The 27,714-nt window shown below is 34.2% G+C and overlaps 1 protein-coding gene across 15 annotated transcripts in view; it reads left to right on the forward strand.

Annotated features, from left to right (window-relative positions):
- Positions 1–27,714, forward strand: part of DMD (dystrophin) — a 1,154,126-nt gene that overhangs the window by 854,599 nt on the left and 271,813 nt on the right. For all 15 annotated transcript variants that reach the window (XM_085210257.1, XM_085210277.1, XM_085210286.1 and 12 more), the window contains one exon: positions 6,012–6,129. In XM_085210257.1, the coding sequence (XP_085066383.1) occupies positions 6,012–6,129 (118 nt within the window). The remainder of the gene's footprint in view (positions 1–6,011; positions 6,130–27,714) is intronic.

A 27,714-nucleotide genomic window follows, 5' to 3' on the forward strand; every position in this document is an offset into this window, starting at 1 on the left:
GCTGACTAATATAGAACCTGGGGAAGCTCTGTACTTCCTAAAACTGGTCCCATCAATGGAGTTATCCTGTGTGATTGCATGTAAGGACATCAGATATCCTGGAATAGTTTTCCCTAATTATTTAGATAACCAAGTATCAGATAAACTTGCATTCTTTTACACAACGTTCATACTTCATTACAAACAGAACTAAGGTCAAAAAGTCACACTGTGTGGGGGAAAAAACTGTTATTTCATATACAGTTCGATTCTACTCAGTTTTACTACTCGAGCTGTCATCCTTTTTCAGTTGTGAATTCTTACGCTTGATTTATCACCATGTTCTTTTAGTTGGATGGATCTCGTAGCTAAATATCTGAATGTTTCAATGTTGTCCCACTTGTTACATGTTCATCTTTAGCTTTGTTCCTTCTTTTTTCATACTTCCAATTCATATTTTGTTTTAGTCAAGCATTCTTGCAACTTGTGAAATTGCAGATTCTTTTGACCAAGGTGAAAAAAAATTGCATCCTTTCTGTAGTTCAAACTCATTTTTTCAGGGGTAATAGCATAAGGAGGAGTTACTGGCTAGCTCAGGAATATCGTACAGTTTTGAGTGCCACAAATCACACAGACAAGCTTTGCAAATATTTGGAAAGTTTTATCCCTTTTTAGATACTGTTTTTCTCCTGAAAAGGGACATGTTCAGAGTGTCCTAGTTCAGGAATGGAAGGCTTCACTTTGTCTCATTGACCTCCTTTGATTCATCTTGAATTAGTATAAACTAAGCTTCTCTCAGTTTTCTTATCTTTTTTTTTAACTTTTTTTTTTTTTTAACTTTGCCAACATGTAATTGGGTGGTGATAATGCTTCAAATGCTTGTGAAATGTCTACAGAATTATTATCCACATCATTGTCAAAAGTTAGCCTGACTAAACTTCACAACTGGTTAGTTGCCTCTAGCATACAGTCAATGGTAGATCTCTCTGTAAAACATCTAGTGCATTGCATCCTCAGGTCCCTGCAGCCTATTTTCATAGTTTGAAAATCTTCTCAGCTGAAAGCTGAACTTTTGTTTGTTTCCATCTTTTTATTTCTGAGGCTAGGGCACATCTTGCTTTGCTAGACCTGCTTCGAGCCATATTGCTGTTATTTTGCAACTTATGTCTATGCCTTTGTTTTCTCAAGTTGATACCCATTATGGTGGTCTGTGAAAATGGAGAAAAAAAAATATCTCAGTGGGCCTTGGCTTACTTAATGCCTCCCAGTAAGGATTATTCCTGTACTTGAAAACCACTTGTGAACTTGACCCAAGCTGAATGTCCTTTTCCTTGCTGACTACCCCATTTGTTGATGCAGTTTTAGAGCCGTATGATTGATTTTCACAGGTAGTGAAAGTGAGTAAGAGAGAGGGTGAGAGTTCTCCCATCTCCAGCCATCACTATGGTCTAACATTGTTGGTCAAAGTGTGGAGATTTAATTACTCTTCACTCTGTTTGGTTTGATTACTGAAGGTCAAAAGCATGTTGCACTTTTTGCTGTCAGAACTTTGTGGTATGTACCAGAACTCTTAAGTTGTGCAAGTATAGTTCTCAGATATTTATAATGCCACCAACATATGTTCTTGATTTACTGTCACAAAAGGCATACAAAAAGTTCCACGACGCTTTTCATGTCTCTAGTGAGACACCTGATACTCTGTCACTTGTGGCTTTCCCACAGCATCACTAATAGTGTTGATATATTCACAAAGCCAGTGGTAAGGGCTGTATAGGCAGTTTTTGAGTTGGCCTTAAGTGGGCATAGAAATAAATACTCATGGAAAACTTAAGCTACAAAAATTACTGAGGCCATAGTTCCCCATCTGTTAATGTTTTGATTTCATGACAGCTACCAATCAGCTAGCAATGTTAGTGAATAGTAAGTCTAGCTCTTCATATTTTCTTTAAATTATACGTGCTTTGGAGGGAAAACACAAACCAGCTAATAGCCAAAACAAAAGTTGTCTTAAAAAGAAAACTCCACTGCTGTAAGTACTTCAACTATTTCATAATTTTGTTTTTAATTGCAGACAGTACATAAACCATCAATTTCTCTGATATTCCTCTACTGCTTAGTGACAAGAAAGGAAATTCAAATTGTGCTTGGGTGGAATAACTTAAAAAGCCAATTTTTTTATGCAGATGAATTGTAGGTGTAGCATATCTACATTTCTGAAATTGTTAGCAAGGATTTTTTTCAATGCTTTCTCTCTTTCTAGGTGTGTATATAACACATTATATTTAGAGAACGTTGTTTTTGGTGAAAGCTGTCACAGCTATACAGTTTGGTCAGGAAGTAATTGCTTCAATTTTTTGTTTAAGCTTAAGATTTAGATTCTAAGATTTTTCAAAAGATGAGTGAACCATTTCCACAATGACTGTTCCGTGGAATTTTGCTTTTCCTAAAAATGGCATCACAAGTTTGGGGGGAGTGAATAGGATTTTAAGAAAAATGTATTTTTCCTTTCTTCCATTCCTGTATTAGTTGTTCAAGACTGGAATTACCTTAGTAGTCTACTAGCTCATCTCATTAAGCATGGGTGGTAGTGATTATAATCAAAGCATCCCAAATATTTGAGAAGTTTTAGACTCTGGTTATATCTTATTTATGACAAAATGGTGCTTCTAGCTTACTTAATTGGGAGGATCTGCCTAGATCTCTTTTTTGACCAAACAATTTTTTTTTTTTATTTACACACTAGTAGCTTTCTTTCGTCAGAAGAAAAAGAAGAGTGCATAGATATCGACAGTAGTTACTGTTTTATTTTATATTCTATGCATTATAAAGCTAGAGAATATTTAAGTTCTCCATCTCACACCATGCAGTTCTACCTAGAATTTGTCACAGTTCCCTTCTTTCAGTTTTTCAGGCTATTTTTAGCATTTTTTTCAGTTGCTGATTTAAACAATTTAATCTATTTCTTAACCTCCATTTTGTGTAAAGAAATCATAAAAGTTAGAATCCTGAAAATTAAGTTTTTCTTTCAAGCAGCTGCTGTCCAAAAATGTGGAAAGATTGTTGAAAATGAATAGCATCACTTTCTGACAAACTGTAGACAGGTTTGGTGACTGAATCTCATCGTTCCATTACTGTGCTGTCTCCAAGCACTGTTATGCTGGCATTCATAGATATATGGAGGAAAAAGAAAAGCTCTTTGGTGTTTAACGATGCATTTTTACAACTAAATGATCCATCATCGTTATTTATCTACTTCTGTTCATCCACATTTATTATTTAACATCGAATTATTGGTTAAAATATGGTCTATAATATTTAGCAGTGTTCATTTTTGTGCGTATTTTTGGAACATCAGGTAAATGAGAATAAAGGGACATTAGATGTACATGATCAGAGGTTTTTATAGAAGAAAAAATACTTGTGTTGATGACTCCCTAAGTGTTTGTACTAGTCTTTTCAGTGTCCTGATGAGGGCTGGATAGATCTGTGTTTAACTTGTTTTGAAAAATCTTTCATAATAGCTTAGTTTTTTGTATAATCCATTTTTAAATTACACAGAACAGTTATTTTTATGTGCTAACATTTATTATCAGAAGCATCTGGTCTTTTACATCTGGAATGCATCCACCAGGGTGCTACTGTTAATGGGCTTTTCCTCCCATAGCTGTTGTAACAACTTCTAACAATTTCCACTAGCCTTGAGATGAGGATCTAGTTTTTTAGCATCAAATATTTGGTTGAATTTCTAAAAGGTTTCTTGAGTATCTTCATGTATGTATTGCTGCTTGATTTTTTTGTCTGTTTTTGTTTTACAGTATCCCATCTAATCGTTCACATTTGTTCCAGTTTTTCTCCTGAACTCAAGTGTAGTGATCTTTGATTGTGTGTTCATCAAAGAACAGCAGACATTTTCTTCTGTGTTGCAAGGATAGTATGTAATATCTAGTTGGAGACGCAGGCTGGATCAGATAAATCATTATATTTAGTATACAAAATATGAAAAATGGGGGAATATTTTGAGAATCACTGTAGATGTAAGACCATAGAATAATGTAATTTGCTGGCCTTCTTCTAAACAGTTTCTAGTAGAAGAAGGAGGGAAAAAGGGAAATATTACTTTGTAGGCTGTGTAATTATCTGAGAATGTTGTACTTACTTTAATGTTCCTTCTGCACAGTCCTTTTTGGTAATGTGTACAATGCAGATGTTGTTAGGCTGCAATGGGACTGCTGCTGCCATTGTAAAATTCATGTCACTCATTAACTTGTCTTCTTTGAAAATGGAGTTTTGAAGACACATAGATACCTAGAAGTAGTAACTGCATCAGTAGATTTTATTTCTTTTTCTTGAATGCTTTCACTAAGGAATGACTTCTAATGAGAAATTTATTCTATCCTTAATTACGCAAGCTGCTGCATTAACTTTCTGTATGTTATCCAATCAGTACAGAAGAAAAAATACCACCCAAACTTTTGGGTATGAGTGTAGAAACCAGTTCAATGAATGTCTGTTACAGAAGTTAAAGGCAAGAATTTCATAGGATATAACTGGTTGTGTATCTTGAAAATGACCTTTTTTTTTCCTGAAGAGCTTTAAATTGAACAAAATGAAATTCTGTGGAGCTTCTAGTTTGCTTTTGATGATACATATTGTGCCTACTAGAAGTAATATTCCTGTGCTCTTTTCTATAATCCCATTGAATAAAATATGATACTAGGCCTTTACTTGTTACCTTAAACTTGAAGAAATTACATGACACTAATTTCAGTTGGGAGACCAAATTTAAGGTCAGATTGCAGGTCTTTCTTACGCATTGCAATCAGTGAATTAGAGGTTTAAAAATAAAATATGATTATTTGAAATAAAAGCATCTTAAGAAAAAAAAAGACGACAATAAAACCGTTTAGACAAATGTCTGTAAACAGATGATATATTTACGGACTGTGTAATCACTCTGTTGATATACCATACCTGCCATACTCTTGTGTTCTGGTGACCCAAAATTATAGCCAGAAACATCATCTTATCATAATTTGATAATAAACTTTGCTGCTTCCAACTGCTAATTCTGAGAAGGCTAATGAACATCCTTTCTGGAAGCTATGTGACAGGGACTTGAAGTTGCTACATTTAGTCAATGTCTTTTAAATATGTACTTGAATGATTCTTATCTGGGAAGCCATTCTACTGATTCTTTGTTTGCTGCTCCCTATCCTTTCAGTGAAAGTTAAACTATATATATGTATAAATTCCATGTGCCTTACTTTTATTAAGTTCTTATTTTTTCTTGTATCTTGAAGTGTTGCATTTCAGTATTTGTTACGTCCTAAAGATTGTGATTCATTATTCTGAAAGCCACCTTTTTCATTTTGAGTAGCTCTAGATTCACTTCTTCTGTTATAGTGAGGTTGCCTGGGCTCTGTGTATCTTCTTGACTAATAGAAATTACTGTGACTTGTAATTACTTTTCTATTAGGTAAAGCTTAAAGACAGAAAAATCAACATTAACAGTCTTACGCTGGCTTTAAACCAACAGATAGTAACTGAGTAATCTTAAAATATTAAGAAATAAACATATTAATTAGATTTCATGAGTTGTTAGAGAAATCCTGCTTAATTTGCTAATAATATAAACCCCTCTATCTTTTTGAAAAGAAAAAAAATTGTAAAGTCTATGAGAATATTATTCTTTCTGTGGGTTTGCAGAGGAAAAGTTTTATGGTTGTGCTCACATAATTGGATGGCTTAAAATTAAGAATGATTGCCATTTTATACTTAGTTTTATAGGTTTCATTTGTAATAATTATTACAAGTTAGGTCTGTTTTTACGTACATATATATATCTATATATATATGCTTGGTATGTGTATGCTTATAGAAAAAGTAATGACCTAGACCAAATTCTTCATTTAATTTAAATAGCAGAAAACAATTCTGCTGTATGTCAACCTGGCATAGAAAAAAGTTGCTAAGTGTGGTCTTCTCAACAGCTCTACATGCTTTTTTGTTTGTTTATATTTCTTTGCAACTAGGCAATACTACAAGATCTGGAGCAAAGACGTCCCCAGCTGGATGAACTAATAACTGCAGCACAAAATCTAAAAAACAAGACAAGCAATCAAGAAGCCAGAACAATAATTACTGACCGCAGTAAGTGATGATTCTGCTATCGTATATTGTTTCAGGACGTATGAAAGATATTGTAACACTTTCTATGCATAGCATTTTGTAGACATGTTATGCATTTGATCTTAAAAGAAGAGTTCCTTTAAGAAACAGTTCTCACAGAGATTTTCCCTATGAGTAGGGCATATGTGTGTGAAAGTCAGTGATGATGGATTTTAAAACTTTCACCTAAAATTTTATATTGATTATCTTCATAGGTGAAACACATTGCAGAAAATATAGAATGTGATCACCACAGGTAAAGAAATACCTTTATTCTTAAAAGAAGACAATGACAACATAAAACAAAACAAAAACAACAACAACAACAAAGAATTCATAGAGTATAGCTATGGGTTTGTGAGAAGCTTTCAGTTCCACACCTGTAGTACAGCAGCAGTCTCTTCTTTCATCTCTCCTAAGATGGCAGAAGCCTGATAATGCACACTGAGTTTACTAGTTCCTCGATTGTGATTTTCCTTTTCAGAATTAACCAACTAGCTGTATATAAGGTAGAAAAATTAATAGATGAAGTTTCAGAAAAAGTTTGTGGAAGTACTGTTGTTACCCTTGGATACTTGCATCTCCTTGTTTCCTTCAGCATAGGATGAAATGCACACTTCCAAGCTCATGCTGTAAAAACAGCCATCTGTGGCAGATTGTTCTGTATCTTTGGTTCTATATCTTTGGTCGATAGTTTAGCTACTTAGAACTAAAATAGAAGAAAATATCTTGTGGTCATAGAGGCGCCCTGTAGAGCCTAGAGAAGACACAGCCAGCTCACTGTGGATGCAAACAGTATATCTTGGTCTGGAGACCAGGAAATTGCTCCATGAATCTGATAACATTGAGGCTGTAGATGTACGGTAAATTTTTCTATTCCCATAATTTTAAATAAAATATTTTTTTCCCCTTTTTTTCCTTTTTTTTTTTTTTCCAGTCAGTTTATAACTTTCCATGATGTTTCAAAACCGCATTGCACTTTTGGCTGCTTTGTTCAATATTGCTTTTATGTTACATAAGAAACTGTTCCTTTTTGACATATAATTAATTTTAGAATCACATACTCAGTTGAATTCAGATGCAGTTTGTATATACACCTTAACTTTTCGGAGCCATTATATGTAGAACTCCCATCAGCATTTTAATACGTTTTCATTTTTAATTCTGAGGCAAGTTGTCAGAAGACAAGAACTGTAGACTTTACATGAAATGCAAGCATAATTCCTATAAGCTCTCATGAGAATTGTATGCATGACTAGATTTCTTTCTGTTGGAAAACTGCACTTTGCTTTAAGTGAAATTGCCTTCTAAGATAGACTAAATGCTTCATTCTTATATAGTAAAAAAGGAAAGCAAGCTATTAGACTGTAGATCATGAAGGAGTATGCGGTAACCAAACTATATTACAGCTTCCAACTTTGGCTAGTTGGTGCGGTGAATTTATTTTATGTAATGGTTTCTTAGATTTTATATATAAAAATGCCCCAAATTTTTAGTTGGTTTTGAGCCTAAGGTACACAGGATTCATTTTTGCTGTGATGTAGCAGTTCATCTTCTCTGATGAAACTGGAAATATCCTTTACTGCAAATCTGTAATTTATGATACAATAGAAAAAAGTCATCTTCTTTTATGGTTTTTCAGGTATGTCTTGCTTTTGTATACCATCTTCAATTGTTATCCTGTTCTTAATGAAATAATTTAAAAGTGAACAAATTAGAAATACATCTGAGTTTCTGAAATGGAGAAAAGTAAAGTGTAACCAGGAATAATTTTGATCCAGTCTTCTGAGGTGGCAAACAATACTCATTAAATTTTTGTCATACTTAATTTATATTTGTATGACTGTAGGTATTATACTCAATAGGTATTTGATACTTTTGAATTTTAAAGAGACTGATATTTCCAGGAAAAAAAAAACAAACAAACCAGACTTTACAATATGACACAAGCTTTTTTTCTCAGAATAAGAATACAGTCACACAAATTATTTCTTTACTTAAAGAACATAAGTAATTTTTATATTTTCAGTTGTGTGATGATTTTCCTATATGTTGGTTGAATAGATTTAGTTGAAGTTAGGCCTGCTAAATACACAGGATCCACTTGTTCTTGCTGCAGTGGCTGCGGGTTTAATTCTCCCATCGCATGCCTTCACAGTGCCGTGCTGTGTTGTCAGAATACTGGAGGACTCTCCTTATCTTCCAGTCAGGAGTCATATGCTCCCTCATATAGCTCCTCTGAGGCCTACTGTTCTGTGCACTTCTCCCAGTCAGGGCGGATGCTGCTTCTTGCGGTTCACAGCAGCCCATAGCCTACTAGAAAGAAATTCTGCGTGTTTGCATGGAACTTCTTATGTACAAATTTCAGGCCATTGCTCCCTGTCCTATTGCTACGTACCATCGTGAAGAGATTCACCTCCCTTTAGATATTTGTAAACATTAATCAGATGCCCTCTCAGTCTTCTTTTCTTCTGGCTTTCCTTATATGGGAGATGCTTCAGTCCCTTTTGTCATCTTTGTGGATCTCTTCTAGGAGATTGTTGTCTTCTTCTGACCAATAACACTGAACAAATCAAGTTGTCTAACCAGTATAACTGAATAGATGTAAATACTGAATAAATCCCATTACAGGATGGATCAGTGTGTCATAAACTGGAATTAACATCCTGAGGGTTCTGACTTCTGTGCTAACATTAGTAACTCTTAATTTAGTCTGCTTGCGGAAAGACATCTATAAAACTCAATAAAGTCTAACTTTGAATTACCTTTGGAAACCATTATTGCCTTTTAAAAGAATTTATAAAAACTACGTATACATTTTACACAAAATCAAGCAAATAGAGAATCTTCCTGAAGAATTGCAAATAAGTCAATCATCATGAAATTATTCTTAAACAGAATTATCATCACCTTGTATAGGTTTAGTCTTTCTTTAGAAAATAAAAACAAATTAAAGAAGCTCATAAAAGTAAATGATTTCCTCTGAAGTTTTTTCCCCTCATTCATACTTCTTTATCTGTATGAAATTTCAGGAGATATACTACTTAAAAAGTACTTGGCAATAGGAAGTAAAGCTTTTGTAATGCTTACATAGTACTATATTAAAATCCCTGTTTATTCTATGTAAATCATAGTATGCAACTTACACATTGGAGAATACCTAATAGTAATTACATTTAATCTTGGGAAAAAGTTCTGGGAAAATACGAGATGCATCTCTGCTCTTTTAGTGTCCTTGGTAAAGCATTATTTTCTAACAGAACCATATGCCATATAATAACATCTTCCCCTATGTAATGCATCATAGCTCTAAAATACTTCGTTTTACTGCTGAGGAAAATGTTTCTTAACCTGAATGAGTTTATAGACAACTTTGAATATAGTAATTACATTTGAAAATTCATTTTATTTTCCATCAGTTCCTGTGTATAGAATACGAAAAGCCAGTAATGAGTCATGTATGAATATACCAAGAGATTAAAAAAAAAAAAAAAAAAAAACCACAAAACACCTTCAAGTCTTAGAATTACGAAAGTAATTACAGAAGATATGTTAGATCTTGTTACATTCTGGAAATGTAAGAAACTTTAAATAGCAGGCCTTCCTACTGCTGTGTTCACACATATGCAAAGATAACAGTGAATAACCTTTTTTGTGGTTTTACTGTACTAGTAATTTACATCTCAATTTTGTAATTTGGTTTCTGACTGTGTAAGTGATAGAGAGGAGGTATGAAAATGAATATTTATAGAATTCTATGAGGAAATAATCTCTTACTGACCAAAGAATCTCCCTTTAAAGATTATATGCCAGTTGCATATAGCTTTCTTCAGTATTTGTGTGAAATGTAGTGAAATCTTGAGATATCACTTGAGAGGTTAATTAAGTTCTATTACTTTAAATACATAAATAGTGGCATTAAATACAAGCATATCAATGAAGACTATTTTGATGAAGTATTACCCTACTGGGGCCTAAGTTATTCCATTTCACGTTTGTTTGGCCCATTTTTTTTGAAACCAAATCCAAAGTTGTACGAACAGTTTACAGATGAAGTCTTCTGGGATAGTTTTTGTTTACTTGTTTTTGCTTTTTTTTTTTTAATGTTTTGTTGGTTTTTTTGTTGTTGTTGAAAAAAAAAAGCTATAATTTATAGTTGATTGTTAGGAGAGCTGTACCTGGCGTAATCTGAGAAGTCTATTGTCTTTTTGCAACTCTATAAAATTGCTTTTATTGAATAGTTTTCAGTATTTGACAGCTTTATGATAAAATCATCAACTCATCATCACTTTCATAACAGAATATAAGGAAACTTCATAGTGAATTACAGCTGTGCTGTTGTACTTGACATCTTAAAATAGCTGTGTCTGTTGTTCTGCCATCCATGTGTTTTTTTCACTTGGAGCTATTGAGTATAAATAGTTTATCACTTGAATAAAAACAAATTCCGGCAATCTGGAGTTTGCTATCCAATACTGAAACATGTAGTTAGAGTGAAAGAGAACTGTATTTCTCTACTATTTGTTTGCTCAGGTATCTTGTTAATTTTTTTTTTTTTTTTTTTTTTTTTGAGCTGACTTATTGAATAAACCCTACAGTTTGCTGGTCTTCATGTATTTCAAGAACTTTTCAAAGAGCTGGAGTAGTAGTTTTCCAGAGTAATTAAGATACACACTTCATTAATCATCCTAATCTACTTCTTTAAGCTGAAACTATTTGTTATTCCTGTGAGACTCCTGTGCATTTGTGGAAATGAAGGAAGGGAGAAACTACTTGTTAAGGAAACACCAAAAACAAGATGAAACTTCAGAAGTGATACCATGTGAATGGGAAGAGTAACCACATTTGACATTACTTCCTTGGCACAGATTTGCTGCTGTAGGGTTTGTAACAAAACTGTGGGATGTTTTGAAAAGGAGGAAGAAATTATTCTGGAACACTCGGGAGAGATAGTGCTTAAATAGTTCTGGGAAATAATATGTCATGGAAATTTCTGAGTGATTAGGGAATTAGAGTTATAGGCCATACATGCCAGAAGCATATGTCTTATGTGAACAGAAGGCAATAGCTAAATTCCCTACTCATCACTCTTGAAAGAGAGATGAGGGTACACAAAGATAACCTTCCTTCACTTATGGTTGTAGTCTTGAGTAAAAGTGGCATAGCTGCTTTGATAGCCCCAGAGAGCTGCTAGGTACGTTAGGTAAGATCAGTACTGCTGGCTGTGCTAGTGTTGTCAGCACTTATGAGGAGGCACTTGTCATGCCTATGAGGAGACTAAGATAATTACTAAATTTTGTGTTATATGAAAATTCAGGTAGAACATGCTGATTAATTCTAGATGGGTATTTTAAATAGAAATGAATGGTCTTCTAAGTTTTATTTTCCTAGAAATCAGTTATTGTTGGAAAATCATAGCCTGGATTGCCTTGTTAGGTAGAAATGCCTTAATTTTGCCCAGATTATAAGCATTAGTAAAATATCGTCTATCCTCCCGAGAAGTTAGGAAAGCAGAATGGTAGATCAAATTTCTCAGAAGGAAAATGCGACCACAAAATGAGTTCTCTGTTAAACGAGCTTGTGAGCAGTACCAGTCTATGAAGAGAGTCTTTCAGAAAGAGTGATGTGGAAATAATAAAAACAATGATAATAACAACATGATGGTAATTATAATGATGATGATGATAATAACAGCATCAACAAAATAAAAAATCCCCCCACGCCTCTGAATAAAGAAAGCATAATTTGGTAGGGGAATACTTCATACTAATGGTTATGCATTATAACGATGGGTCCATGATGTTTGCTTCGTGAAAGATTTGGAATATACTATTATCTGGCAGAAAAAAGTTTCTCACTTCAGTGAAGAATCAGGTGAGGCATGGTGGGAGAGCTAGTGCCAGACTCTGTTTTGTGTCTTTTTTTTTAACCTCTGTTGGTTATTGTTTAGGGATTGATTGAATCAGTAGATGTTGCCAGCCAGAATAGAGACCAAATAAATAAATAAATAAATAAATAAATAAAAAATTGCAGTATCAAGAAAATGAAAGCCTTTTTTATATCGTACAATTTACTCTTCTGTTGCTTGTAAAAGGCTTGGACACTGGCATGACAGAGCTGATCTTAGTAAAAGGCTGAAGTGTATAAACTTTCAGTTTCTCTGAACTTCAGCCTGCTCTGTCACCAGTTAGAGGGAAGTTGCCGCCCAAGCTTGTGAGAAAGCACAAAATGACAGAAAGCCTTATTTTTAGGCTGTCAGAAGATAATTCCTTACCTCAAATACTAAGATAAGCTCTATTAATAGTGTTGTTTGGGGTATTTTTCCCTTCTCACATTCTCAGGAGGAGTCATATTTTAACAGACTGGTTTTATGGAAGTATCTGCCTTTTTTTCTTGATGTCTTTGTAAAAATCTCTAACATTCCTAGAACTCTGTATGCATATGCCAATTTGAAGGAGTTTTCTTATTTAGGTTAAGGAGTCCAGTGTCTCAGGGGCTTCAAAAAGAAGCAAATTTACTTGAAAATGTTACAAGCAAAATATAAAGGAAAGGGAAAGAACTGCCACACAGCATGAGGCTTCAGGTCCTGGTAATTTACTGATACCAAAATTGATGTTATCACATCCTGAAGAATATTTAAGAATTCAATAGTAGCCAAATGTGAAGAATTTAGAAAGTACTTCTCCATATATGAAGTATTTCATTGACATCTTAAACAATTATAGAAATGTTAACATAATTTTTTGAAATGTAACAGAACTCAGTCGGGAATTAGTGGTTCTTTAGAAAGGCACGCACTGAGTTATTTTAGAGTTTTCAACATATTTAACTGTATCTAATGTGACACTTTCTATTTGCAGTGTTACAGAAAAAAAAAAAAGTCTGGTTTTAATTGCATTTGCTTTCAAAACTGAATTTGGTTTCATTTTACAAGTGTTAATTAACATTTGTATAAAATGCTTGAAAATCTGAAAATAATAAATGCTAAAGGAGCTTGACTAAAAGCATATCACTTTTCAATATTAGAAGAATGTCCTAAAGACTCGTGTACTGGGCCAGATCATCAGAAAATAATGTTTTCCTCTTTGAATGATATTGGAAATATTCAATGAATGTTATATGTTATAAGGAGTACCGTTAATAATTTACCTTTAAAAATAACACGTGCAGTACTTGTATCATACATGAGGTCATCTCCATTACAACTAAATATTTCAAATGATCGAGCTCCAAAGATGAAGAGAGGGAAACAACTGTTTACAATTCATAACTATGTAAGCATTTTACATTTTAAGAATTATTTTTTCAAAGTTAATTTCCCTATCAATTAGGTTATGTAGCTGTGCTCATGCAGAGTTTGCTTCATTAATCAATGAAGTTACTGACCAACTTAAAATCTGTAAGTTTTTGGTTGCTCAAGATAATGGGAAATTATTTTCTTTCTTTTTAGATATGGAATATCTACTTCCTGTTAAATGCAAAGAGTTCAAAAATTTCTAATATGTCTCAAAAGTATGACATGCCTTGTTTTTGATAGATTTTTCTTTAAGAGATCCAGAAAGCTCAGTGTTTAAAAAAAGCATTGAATTTACAAAAAAGTCCTCATTATCTTCCTTCTTTTTGCTCTCTTCATGTAGAATTTTAATATTTTACTTATATTGAACTTTTAAATCAGCTTATGCAAGTTTTAAAAAATATATATTTTTTAAATATTGAGTTGCTGGGATTGTAGTCATCTTTTTATTCTTTTATTTCTGATTGGAATTGCTTACTTAAGCTTCCTTTTTTTTCAGAATTTTCCTTTTGTAACATTCACACTGCAATGCTGGCATCCTTTGCTTGATAGCAGTACAAATGTGTCAGTATCACAAAAGTCTTTAATTCTATGGCATTTCATTCTTTACATAGAAGAGGTGGAATTTTTTTTTTTTTTTTTTTTTTTAATCTCCCAACCTTTGTCTCTCATCTGTGTTCAAAAGACAAGCTTTTTTGACTTGTTTGGTAAACCTGTTGTAGTTGTTTTGGACAGTTTCAAGGTAGTACTGTGACAGGAATCATAGCTTACATAGAAGATTGTCAATTTGACAAGAAATAAATGTAAGCAATATACCTCTCTGTTTTATTTTTATCTGTGATGATAGAAACAGAAGAGCTATACTAGCTCTTTTGAAACAAATTAGTCAAAATGAAACTAATTGGAAATAAATAACAGCAGAAAAAGAAGACCCATTATGTGGTCAAAATACTCCACCACTGACATTTTGTCCAGAATGTGATGGGCAACATTCGATGTCCACGGTTACTTTTAGAAGTGTGGTAGAGCAGTATATACTCACTTATGCCAGACCATAATTTTCTGTAGTAATTACAGAGCAAACAGGAAACAACCAACCTCCTTTTCAGAGATAGTAACTAATCCATGATATCAGACAAATGCAAATTTTGGTGTACATTGTGTTCTATCTCTTTTTCTAAAAGGGATGCAATACATAAATAATGTATATTGAAACTGCCGTTGTTGTCAGACAGTCCAGTTAAATACCCTGGAATACTTTTGGCCTGCAGATTTAACTTTGGATATCCTCAGCATAAATTTAACATGGTTTCAGTTTGCTTGAGTTGGGAATAAAACAAGAACTGAGTGTTTTGCACAGCACTGAAGCTCCTTTGAAAGTCCAACCTGAGTAAATACTAGTTTAGCCTATGTGAGAGAGGTTCTAGGACTTCGCTGTGTGGCTGCACCAGCCTAGTGGTTTCATCTTGTTATGTACTACAGCAGATTATCATGATGGTGACTGATATGTCTATGCTGATAATTCCAAGAATTTCCTTTCATTACTTAGGCATACTAAAATTGTAGTTCGAAGCTTTTTTGGTCTGTATTTAGTGGATCACAATCTCTGTAAGACTGTCAGTTTTCACGCTGCCAAAAAAGGAGGGAAGGGGAAATTGAGCATAAAAATTCTGCTTATATTTCATTTTTCTTGTCAGCAGGGCTGTTGAATACTAGGTGAGACAGTGAAGGGTGGGAGAGCTGTCTTGTGGAATCCCTTGCTGTGTAATGGAAAGGGAGAGTAGACATTGAAGTGTCTGATGTATGGTGAGGAAGCAGTGGCATCTAAGTAGCACTTAAAACCTGAAACAGAGTATTTAGAAAAGGTTTCATTATATTTTAATTAGACAGGAACCTGCGCACAGTAGATGAAACACCAGTGCCATGGAGATTTTTTTCTGGCAGTGTCAAACTGCGTTTATGTCTGATTTATCTTTTTATGTGTTGAAATGAGTGCTGTGTTTGAAATGAAGGGTTGTGTTTTTATAGAATATTAATTACATTTTCAGTATTATTATTCTCTCTGATTTATTGTATATTGATACTTGGCTTTCTTCACTGCAGCATTGCATTAGGGTGGCAACAGTAGTGGTTTAATCTGTTCATGGGATAATTTTTCTCTGCTCTATTTTATGTGAATCTTTTCATGCAGGTTGTTGAGTGGTGGAGTAAATATTCAGTGTTTTAGGTTCAAAATTGGCTGTGTTTCAGTCATGTCACAATACTGACTTTGAAGTGTCTTCATTTGTGTGTCATTGATTAAGCTTAGGGCATTTAGTGTCTCATAAATGCTAGGATCCATGTAACAAAGAGAATACGAGCAAAGAAGCAGAGAGGTCTTCTATTTCAGGCCATTGGAGATTTCATGTGTTGGGAAGCTCAGTATGGATTAATCAGCATCAGACTGATATAATCTTCTAGAACATTTATTATAGAATAGAGTAGGTGCAAATCTGAGATGGAAGACAGAAAGGGGTTTAAGGGATGGGGAAATGTTAATCTCAGGTAGAAGCAAAAACCTTGAAGAATTAACTCATGTTTGCAAGTACTTAGTGCAATATTCATGCACTCGGGAAAATTATTTTGAAAGCAATATTATATTTATCTTTGTAGTACATGTTCTGATGTGTAAATGTTATTTTCTTTTGAGTCTTAGTTTTGTCTGTAGTGGAATTTCTAGCCAGCTGTCACTGAAAGGATAACATGGAAGAAGCTGTATATTTCTCACTACGTTATGAAAACTCTAATAAAAAAAATAATATATATGTAATTTCCATTCCTATAATTAAATAAAAATGTGTTAATTTAACTCAGTTCAGATCTTTGTGTAAAATGTCCCTAATTTATACTTAAAATAGAACATAATTGTATTTCAAAATATGTTTACTAATATACTTTGAAATCACTTCTTTGAAAGTTTGGTGTGCCTTCAAAGGCAAAAGTTAAAATCAAAGCTATAATGTCCCCCAATTTTTGTTGTTTTTCTTTTTTTTGCTTGTTTCCCAATTTACTTGCTTGTTGGTTGCATCCCCTGAGCTAAGCTCAGTATTTCTGCCAGCACTCTGTTTTCTGTAGCTGTACAGCAGGTGAGCATGTGGAGCTCAGGAATGGTCTCCCAGATGACTTCTGCTGAGAGGTGCATACAGTTGAATGATTTTGAAGGCATAGTCACAAGAGGTGCAGTGAAAGATTTATAGTTGTCTGTGCTCATAATTCCCAGTCTTGGAATACAGTTGTAGCCTAGCAGGTGGTCTCAGGTAAGAGCAACACATGCAATGACTGGGAGCACTGTGCTTCTTTCTATTGCACAATGTGACTGACAGTTTAGTCTTGCTGATGCAGCCTCATTAGTATTACAGAGGCACAGAATTGAACCTGGAGAGCAGTAAACAAAAGCTTTGCTTTTGAATGATGTTATTTTGACAGCTTGAATAATATTTAATGTCCAATAACAGAGGGAAGACATCTGCAGTTCATCTATTATAAAATGAATAGAAGCCAACTGTAGTCTTGAAATTTTGATTTTATGTTACAGCTTTTGTAAAGAGTGGAGGTTATTTTGTCTGTTAAAGGAAATATATGTATGTTTATATATATGTATAGACCAAAATACGTGTATGTGTGTGTGTATATATATATAAAAACGGTATGGAAAACTTTGCTTCTGTTAACTTTGAGCCTGATATTCATGTGTTCTTAGAATTCCTAAGTACATTTTTAATTTTCCTAGTTTTTTTGATACTTAAGATCTCTCAGTCTCACCCATATAGTTCAAGCTGGATCTGTTAAATCAAAAGCAAAGCAAATGGGAATACAGATTAACTAATGCAGGTATATTTGAAAAGCAAGTATTAGTCTAAACTCAGCAAAGGTGGTAGACTGCTGACATTTAAAGCAAACAAACAAAAAAACAAAAAAAAAAGGAAAAGAAAATCTAAATATGAATGTACGGTGGCATCACAAAGTTATATAATACCACGAATTCTTAAATTCATTGCCTATATAGTTAATTAGGTAAGTATTGAATTTCACTCATTTCTAGACTTAAACTACTATACAGACCAATATGTTTTTGCATGAATAAGCACAAAAGTATATGAAAACTATGATATATGAAAGCCAATGCACTTTAATAATGCTATTAGCGTCTCTGTTTATGTTCAGAGAAAGTAAAATATCATTTAATTAATTTAATGTCCCATTTCTAAATGCAGTCACAGATAAGTTATATTTCTCCTGAATATGTTTCTTAATATTTTGTAGGTAGAGTGGTTATTACAAATGTTATAATGTATGAATAGATATTTGATTAATAGTTGTAAATTATTTTCTGGCCAGTATCTTTAATAATGAAATGCCTAGAAACAATATCAACAGATACTTAAATAGATAAAAAGATGAATACTAAGATAAATAAAAAGATAAATACTAAAACACCTAATTAATAATTACATTCTTAGGACAGATAGCAGTGATTTATTCAATTCTTTGAAAACTTTCATATAAATTTAAAACTGTAGTGACTAGATTACTTATATATTCACTCATATAGTTAATCATATTAGTCATAATCCTGTAGCTTCTGTTTGTGGTACCTTCCATCATTCTAAATATTATTTTTAAATCTGATGTGAATCTTCATAATTGCATGAGGAAGCTTTAAGAAAGTAGCTAAAACATCAGACGTGATTAGATGGGAGTTCAGTCATACAGATGCTATTTTCTGCATACAGCAAAGGAAATAAAATGAAACATACATTCTGAAAAATAATGAAATCACTCTAACATGGGAGCCATCTGGTTTTCAGTTAGCACAATGTTACTAAAAAGTTATATTTTTCTATCAACCAAATACTTGAACCTGTGCAGAAAAATAGTAATTATCTCCTGGTGGTTTGTCCACATGCACCCTACTGCTGGTGTTGCAGCAGATTCTGCATTCTGCCTGAGTGGTGGGACCAAACTGGTCAGGGGACTCCAGTCCCCTGGGGCACTCCATTTCTTCATAAATTCCAGCTCTATTTAGGGCCTGATGGCAGTGAAGAGCCCTTAATCATTCCTTAATCTACCTTAGTAAATACTTAAATATATATATGTGTATGCATTTTTTTTGTTGTTTTTTCTTTAGGTTTCTTGCAAAGCTACATTTAGGTTTGTTACTATTTCATACTAAATCTTGATGAATCTTACTTCTCTTGAGATAGATTGTTTATTTCTCACACAGAATTCTGCAGATTGTGTAACATTTTAAAAGTGGTAAGTAAATGATCCTCCACTTCATGAACACGATGATCTGTTCCCTTTTTCATTTAGTGGAAAAAAAAGTTATGAAAACTTGCATGTGAAAGGTGATAACTGTTGTATACATAAATAATTTCAGAACTTGACAATCCAGTGAACGCATTCTGAAGAATGCATTTTCCAAATAATAAGTTCCTGCTTGTCCTTCTCACTACTCATCCATAGAAGTTGATTACTTCTTGTTATAAGATACCCATTTCTTTAGACGAAGCTACCAGCTTCATCTGGTTTCTAACTCCCACTCCATATAGCAAGGTATAAAGCATGCTTGACAGTGCTGAAAAATTATTCAGTTGGTGCTTAGTGAAAACCACTTGACAGTTTTCAGTTCATTCTGTTTGATTTGACACTTCCAAAAGAACAGGGTGACCTTCATTAGTTTGATCATATGGAAACAGCCTTGTTACCAGAAGTGATTTTTAGATAAAAGAAAAGTAGGCTTACCCTAGTTAAATGAAGCGAAGGTGAACTGTTGACTTACAATAGCTGGAAATAATTGTACTCCAAAATTATCAAACAAGAAAATAAGATTATGAATATGTGTTAATATGCTTTTTTTTTAAAAAAAAAAAAAACCTGCATTTTGCTCATCTTTCTTAGCCTCAGGAAAACAAAAGAAGTTAACATTTTTTCTCCCAGAACTTTCATGCCCTGGGAGGTCTTTCAGGTACATTCCCATTGTTCTTCATCACTCCAAAAAGAAGACTGAGTGCTTCTGCATGGTTTCCCTTGTAAGACCGTTTTTTTATCTGTGTTTAGAAACTAGAATATTGCACAGAAGCAGAGAGGTCTAGCTCAATTCTTTCCTTTTTCTGACATATTACTCATTTACTTGTTCATTATGCAATTTAATTTGTATGCATACTTTTTATTATGCCTGACTTTTTTTTGGAAGCCATAGGGTTTTTTGTTTGTTTTTAATCTGGCATTACACATTACCTTACCTAATCTTTCTACAAATACTTTAATAGATTTATGGTGCATAAAAGCAACGTCTGGGATCTTGATGGAATAAATGAAAGACTTCAAAATAAACTAGAAAGTCTAAGTTCCCAATCCATCATTAATTTTTGGTTTATTGGCTAAATTCTCTCATCACATAACTGACCAACTGAGAGATACATAAAATGTTTTACACGGTTAGTGGTTTTTTTTCATATTTAGCTAGGTGTTGCGATAATTTTTTTAAGGCCAGCATTTAAGAAGGAAGATTTTTATAAGTATCTGAAAAGAAGTTATAGGCAATACCTCCTTACAAGAAGAGTTAAGGACAGATGAAGTTTAAATTGCTATCTGAATAGGCTGGCTCCAACTGTTCTCTACTGTATACTCCTCCCTATCTAGTTCCACTCCATTATGATAGCTTAAGGCAGCAAGTTGGTAGGTGTTACAACTGTTCCTGTGACTCCTTCACTACTTCAGCATTTAAAAAAGAAATGTTTTTAAATTATCCTGGTTGGACTCTGCATCTACCATCAAAATACTCTCGTTAGGCCAGTCGCTCTAACGGTCACAATTGTTCATAAGAACAGAGCCAATATTGTTTTGTGTAGGGATATTGTATGATAGACTTTATTAAAGTAATATCTCCTTGAGGACAGCAACTCAGATTGGACATCTGATGTTCTGGAAGACAGCAGAAGAGTAGGTAGAGTGCTTTCAAACAAGAAATAATTGACAAATGGAGATCTTTAAATGCTTCTAAATAAAAAGGAATGATAGTTTATTTACTTAGAAAAAAGTTAAGAAAAACCTTAAATCATGTTTGAAAAGTGGAATTCCCCGTGGCTCAGTACTTGGGCAGTTCTGTTTAACATTTTTGTCAGTGATCTGGATCATCCAGTAGTTTTGCAGACAATACCAGGTTAGACAGAATTGCTGTTCTGCTTGAAAGTTCTGCAGGGGGATGTGGGCAAAGTGGTTCATTAGGCTAAATGCCCGTTGCTACACCTGGATCATAACAGTTCTGTGCAGTGATATGGTTTTGAGGCAGAGAGACCAGGATGCTGCACGGACAAAAAGGATTTGGGAGCATGTGTTGACAGCCAGTACGCTCAGGTAGTCAAGAAGGCCAACAGCATCCTGGTCTGTATAAGAAATAGCATAGCCAGCAGAACTGGGGACGGAATTGTCTTCCGGTAAACAGCAGTAGTGAGACCACACCTCAAACACTGTGTTCGGTTTTGGGCTGGTTATTACAAGGACATTGAATTGTTTAGGTGTGTTCAGAGAAGGGTGACAAAGGAAGTTCAAGGGACTAGAAAACAGGAGTTGCGAGGTGTCACTGAGGGAACTGGATTTTTTTAATCTGGGGAAGAGGAGGGTGAGGGGAGACCTCATTGTGCTTTACAACTGCCTGAAAAGAGATTGCAGAGAAGATGGTTTTGATCTCTTTTCTCAGGTGACAAGTGATAGGATGCAAGGAAATAGCCTTAAGTTATGCCATGAGAGGTTTAACTTGGAAATTTTGAAGAATTTCTTTACAGAGATTGTGATCAAGCACTGGAACTGTCTGCCCAGGGAAATGATGGAGTCCCCATTCTCATTTAAGAGAGATGTGACTAAGTTACATGGTTTAATGATAATACTCAATCATTGATGGTTGAACTTTGTCCTGAATGTCAGGTTGATGATTGTCCTTGATCTTGAGTGTCTTTTGCTACCTAGATCATTCTACAATTCTAAGAATACAAACAATTTTTAAGATTGGAAAAATGTTGGTTTATACATCTGCAAAAGTTTCAAATAGACTAAACTTTAAGTGACAAAAAAGGGTAGATCCATTCAACGCGTAAGAAATAAGATGAAATTCAAAATCCAGTATCTGGAAATTCAAAGAAAAGTGTATTCTGGGGCTGCAACTCAAGTAGAAATAAATCCAACCTGGTGGATTATTTTAGATACAAAGAAGATGCCTAAAGTGTACATTTGTCTTTGAAAGCCACTTTGGAAAATATATAAACTCTGGGAAGATGTATAAGTGATTTTTTGGATAGCATATCATCTAAAAATTACTTGTACAGATGACTTTGAAGTAGTATTCTTCCTGGATAAGCAATATCAGTCTTGGGTGTGGGCAGTTCTTAGCACGTACTGCCCAAACACCTACAGTTCGTTGTTTGTTTGTTTGTTTGTTTTATGTTTTTGACACTTCCTAATGTTATAGTTTCAATTATATATATATATATATAATTATATATAAATATATAATTATAATTGAATTTAATTATATATAAATATAGCTCCTTATACCATGTCTTGCTCTCTTCTGATGCTGCCTCGTCCATGCAGTGTCATGTAATATGTTGTGCTTGTGGACATATAACCATGTAGATAATGCAGGGCTTCAAGCAGTTCTGTAGGAACATTTTGTTGATGCAGCACGACTTCATCCACCACTTCCACTTTTCTAACCTGCTATACTTACACAGACAACCAAAGTTATTACAGTTTGTAAAGAATGTAAACTTTTTTCTTCCTCTCATTTTCATTCTGTTCAACAGTGACAGCCCATTCTGTAAGGCTGCTCAATCCCCTCAGAATGAAGATCTCAGATACTCCTTTTTCTCTCAGTTTATGGAGTCTTTCCTATTCCTACAAAGGAGAGTGGAAAAAAATAAAATTCAGGAAATATAAAAAAAGATAGAACTATTCAAAAATCATTTTCCAGAATTGGCTAGATTTCAAGCTGAGTGTGTCTTCAACATAATCGTTGCAAGGTATAAGTAAATTGAAACACTCATAGATGCATATGAAAAGATTTTCATTTTTCAGCTAAAGTGCGTCAGTAGTTTCTTTTGGTAGCATGAATTATAACTGTCCATGATTCTACTACCCTACGATTGCATTCTGCAGGATTGCATAACCATATTACTCCTGCCAGCCTTTAAATGCATGAAGATACAATGAAAATATTACTTCTATAGGAAAATGTCAATATATTGACAACAATGTTTTTGAAAATCACTCTCCTACAGATCAAAATGAGTGCAGTTTAGAATTATATGTTGGTCAAAGAAAACAGAAGTTTTCTATTTGTAAATTCTTTTTAATTGTTCCCTTTATTGGAGTCCATTCTGGATTTCATTTACTTATCTAACTCTAACTGGTTTGGAAAGATTTCCTTTTTTCATCTTTGCATAGGCTAAATATAATGTTCTGTACATGAATGTTATTTATCCGGTGATTGACTTCTTCTCACGTTCCTTTTCTGTTGTTTCTTTTGCTATTGTATGAAAAACAACATAGTAAACTCTCAGGGAACAGATTTATAGTTGTCTTATCAATACTAGAAACTCTTACCAGAGAAAGCACAATTTATTTTTGTTTGTTGTTTCTCTGCTATATCTATTTTACTAAAAAAAAGTGTAACAAAATTTTGTAAATATACAAAATTGAATCTTAAGTCAGTAGCCGCCTTAACCAAGGTCGTTTTTTTTTTCTTCCATTGGTCCTATCATTGATCATATCATGGATCCAGATTGTGAAATGGTTGCTTTAAATGCTTTTTTTTTTTTTTTTTTTTTGCTTTATTCTTACTTCTAATGGCTTTACTAAGACATTGACAGTTCAGCAAAATGTCTTTTGCCCACCTTAGTGATGTAGTCACTGTTGAATAGCTAGTTAACAGTACTGATGAAAAAAATAATAACTGCCTTGAAATTACTTATTCATCTGGGGGACTTTAATGTTGAACTGGATACAGCTGAAGCGAGCCATGCTGGGACACTTTTCTTGTAAGCAAGTGCAAAACTGAATTAAGTAAAATGAGGACTTCAGCTGGAGCACTGTGTTTAGGAAAAGTATGAAATAACCTGATGTGGAAAAGGTCCCCCAAGATTTAATTTGTATAACATATTATCTTGGACAGTTTATTAGCAAGATGTTTGCCAGACTTATGTAAGCATACTGAGAGTACTACTGTGTGTTCTACTGAGTGTACTAATGTTGGCAGCTATAAAAATAGCTATACCATTCATTTATTAACTATAAAAGACTAATGGGAGTATTGGATTTTGTAGTCATTTTAAATAATGGCATATATTTCTGCTTGTTGCATGTATTTTTTCATTTTGATACTCAGTTTAAATTTGTTAGTTGTGAAATATATTTTGTTTATAAATTCAAATAATGGCAACATAAATTGATAAAACAGATTTAAATTATTTCCTTAAGTCTGTGAACAAAATGCTGTCTTTTATTTTTCAGATTGTCCCTTTGCAGATTGGTTGGTAAAGAAATGCTATGCTGAATAATTAAGAATCCTCTTGAGACAGTTTTGAATACTGACTCTTACAATAACAATACTGTGCTGTTTCCTAAATTAATTTAATAAATAAAGAGGAAGAAATGTGGATACAAAGATGTGCTATTCTAAAAAAGAGATTTAAAATTTGAAATGTTGAAGACAGCTTTTAAGTATCATGCATAATATAAACTGATGCACTTTAGACCTCAGAAAAACAGTCTTTTGACATAGTTACTAATAATTTCAAGTCCTTGTACTTCAGTGATTTTAATAGTGCACGTGGAACCAGATTGTTTCTATCTATCTGGATGTTGTCATTGTGTAGTCATCAGAGTATGTGGGTGCAATGATCCCTATTATATAATATAAAAATCATTGTCTGAGCTCAGTAGTATTCGTCTGTGATATAAGCTAGAATAAGAACAATTACATTACTCTTTCTGGCCAAATCTTACATTTTAGCCAGATTATCAATGGCATAGACAATGGCATCAAGTGCACCCTCAGCAAGTTTGTGGATGACACCAAGTTGAGCAGTGCAGTCAATACATTGGAAGGAAAGAAAGCCATCCAGAGGGACCTAGACAAGCTGGAGAAGTAGGCCCATGTGAACCTAATGAGGTTCAACAAGGCCAAGTGCAAAGTTTTTTTCTTGGGCCAGGGCAATCCCAAGTGTTTATACAGACTGGGTAAAGAACCCCTTGAGAGCAGCCCTGTGGAGAAGGACTTGGGGGTCCTGGTAGACGAGAAGCTGGACATGAGCCAGCAGTGTGCGCTTGCAGCTCAGAAAGCAAATGGTATCCTGGGCTCAATCAGAAAAGGGGTGTCCAGCAGGGAGAGGGAGGTGATTGTCTCCCCTTTGCTCAGCTTTTGTGTGGCTCCATCTGGAGTACTGGGTCCAGACCTGGGGCCCCCAGTACAAGAAAGATGCAGAGCTCTTGGAATGGGTCCAGAGGAGGCCCACTAAGATGATCAGAGGGCTGGAGCACCTCTCCTATGAGGAAAGATTGAAGGAATTGAGCTTGTTCAGCTTGGAGAAGGCGGCTCCGGGGAGACCTCATTGCGGCCTTCCAGTACTTGATGGGAGCATATAAACAGGATGGGGAACTGCTGTTTTATGAGGGTGGATAGTGATAGGACAAGGGGAGATGGTTTTAAACTGAGACAAAGGAGGTTTAGGTTAGATATTAGGAGGAAGTTTTTCACACAGAGGGTAGTGACACACTGGAACAGATTGTCCAAGGAGGTTGTGGACACCCCATCCCTAGAGCATCCAAGGCCAGGCTGGATGTGGCTCTGGGCAGCCTGGTCTGGTGGTTGGTTACCCTGCCTGTGGCTGGAGGGTAAAACTAGATGATCGTTGTGGTCCTTTTCAACACCCAGGCCATTCTATGATTCTATGATTGAATCTTCTTATTTAGGTTTCAGAATATTTTCTAATCTTTGCAGTAGCCTTTTGTCTGTTGGAATGTTTTTGTTTTACATAATTTTTGGACATTTATTGAATATTATGTATTGAAAATGTTAAACTTAGGGTAGGTAGTAATGATCAAATTATTTTCTTTATTTCTCTGAGATTTGAGCAAATTCTTTTCTGGAGCAACAGTGTCACATGCCTTCAGTTCTTTTATGTTTCTGTTTTTGGAACTCTGTTTCTTATTTCTAGGGTTGTTACCATGGTTCCAGATAACTGAACATTAAAACAAAACAAAATACTCTTAAATATTTTCTTTTTCATCAACTTATTCCTGTCAGCATCCAGTCAGACAAAGAATTTCATAATTTCCAATTCCCTTGCATAACAGCTCCAGCAACCTTTTGAATAGCATTTCTATGATCCTTTTCATCTGCAGTCTGTAAGTCTGGCTGATGGTGAGCTGTTTGAAAGTTGCTGGGATCAGTTCTAAGACAACATATACTCAGACTATGTTTTCTGAAGTTTTTCATTTGGTGTAAATCTGCAATTGCTATTTCCTTCTGTGTAAAAAATCCCACGAGAGAGTATATACAGGAGCAATATATATGTATCCTGAATAGACAGTGATTCAAATCAGAGGCTTTCAGTACATTTTGGAAGAGAATGATAATATTTTCAGCTTTAGGGTTGTTGTTTTGTTTTTTTTTTAAATTACTCAAAAAACAACTGACGGTCTGCATTCCACTGACAGTGTCATTTAGTAGATATGAACTTAAAATAGTGAAGGGAAGGGATTTTCATGTTACAGTAAATTAAAGAATGGTGTCATAGACCTTTCTCTAATAAATTATCTCTGCACATTTGGTCTTCTGTAGTACTTCACTATTTGGTATAATCTAGCTCAGAATGACCAGATTAACTCTGTGGATGTTATGGTGTGTTTATTGCCAATTGCAATACTTTGTTAAATGTTTTAGTCATTCACTGGTTCAAGAAAAGGAAGTTATAGTTTGATTTTGTTCAGATTACCTAGTAAATTCCTGAATTATTTTTTTCAAATATCTAATAAAGCAAAATTACTTTGCTTTATAAAACTGTTTTACATAAGATTATATTTAATTATATGTGTATATATATAATATACAATATTTTTTATATATATATGTATGTATGTATATAAAACCCACTGTGTTAAATATCCTTATCAGATTTTTTCTCCCTTTTTGAGGGAGATAACCCAAGTGATTCACAAGGAGATGCGTTTTGGAAATGAGAGTTGGAGCAAGTTTATTCAATCATTTGTGTAAATCGGCTCCTGAGATGTCCTGAATACATTTTTCATAACACAGCCTTACTCCCCTTATGAGTGGAAGAATTGTTCATGATGGAATCTCAGGACCATTGTGCATGATGAAAAACTCAGACTTGCTGAGAGAATTATGGTCCCTAAAAAAAGACAGCTGATATATGTTACCTGGATACAAATCTCATGTATGTTACTTGGATACATATCTCATGGGACATTATATCCACCTAGAAATGTTTTGATTTTGTGTTGACAAGAAACACAAGCATTTCTTATTTAAAGTGGCTGTTTTAATGAATTAATATAGTTGTACACCCAGTTTTCTTTTGAGGGAGTTCTGCAACAATTTTCATCTAACTCTTAAATAAAAAAATGGAACAAAACTAACAATGAAGCAAAAATAAACATGATTTTTGTAGTTCTCTCATGAACAACTGCAATAAGCAAGCTATTATAATTTTTTGTGCTCTGTTGATCAAAATCTCCATGTTGTCAGGAATCACAAGTTGACATACTGCAAGTCTCAGTGTGTAATGGGGAAGGAGCTGGAGTAATTATCTGAAAGAAATTGTTGGCTGTATGCCTGTGAAACTGAGGCATTCTTTTCCCCCTAGATGTTCAGCACAGCCCTGGAGTCACATGCTCTAGCCATGACATTGAGATTTTATTTAAGCAGTTCGAGAACATTTCGAAGGTGTTCCTTTAGACCAATTTCTTTGTTGTTTAAGATATAAGCTAAAGCTTATAGCAAAAATCCCCATCCCCATCCAGGCTATTCTTGGTGTGTTCTGATTGTGCTTCATTTTTCCCATTCTGTTTCTTCATTTTGTTTTGCATTTCCTTTGGTCTGAACATGCTGCCACGTGCTTACTCACAGGCTTTTTCCCCAGGTTTGAGTAGGGGATACTGATCATTTCTCTTCTCTTTCCCTGAACATAAGCTGAGTCCCTGCAGAGATCTTT

Source organism: Meleagris gallopavo, chromosome 1, assembly GCF_905368555.1.
Source record: "Meleagris gallopavo chromosome 1, MGAL_WU_HG_1.1, whole genome shotgun sequence".
Taxonomy (NCBI): Eukaryota; Metazoa; Chordata; class Aves; order Galliformes; family Phasianidae; genus Meleagris; species Meleagris gallopavo.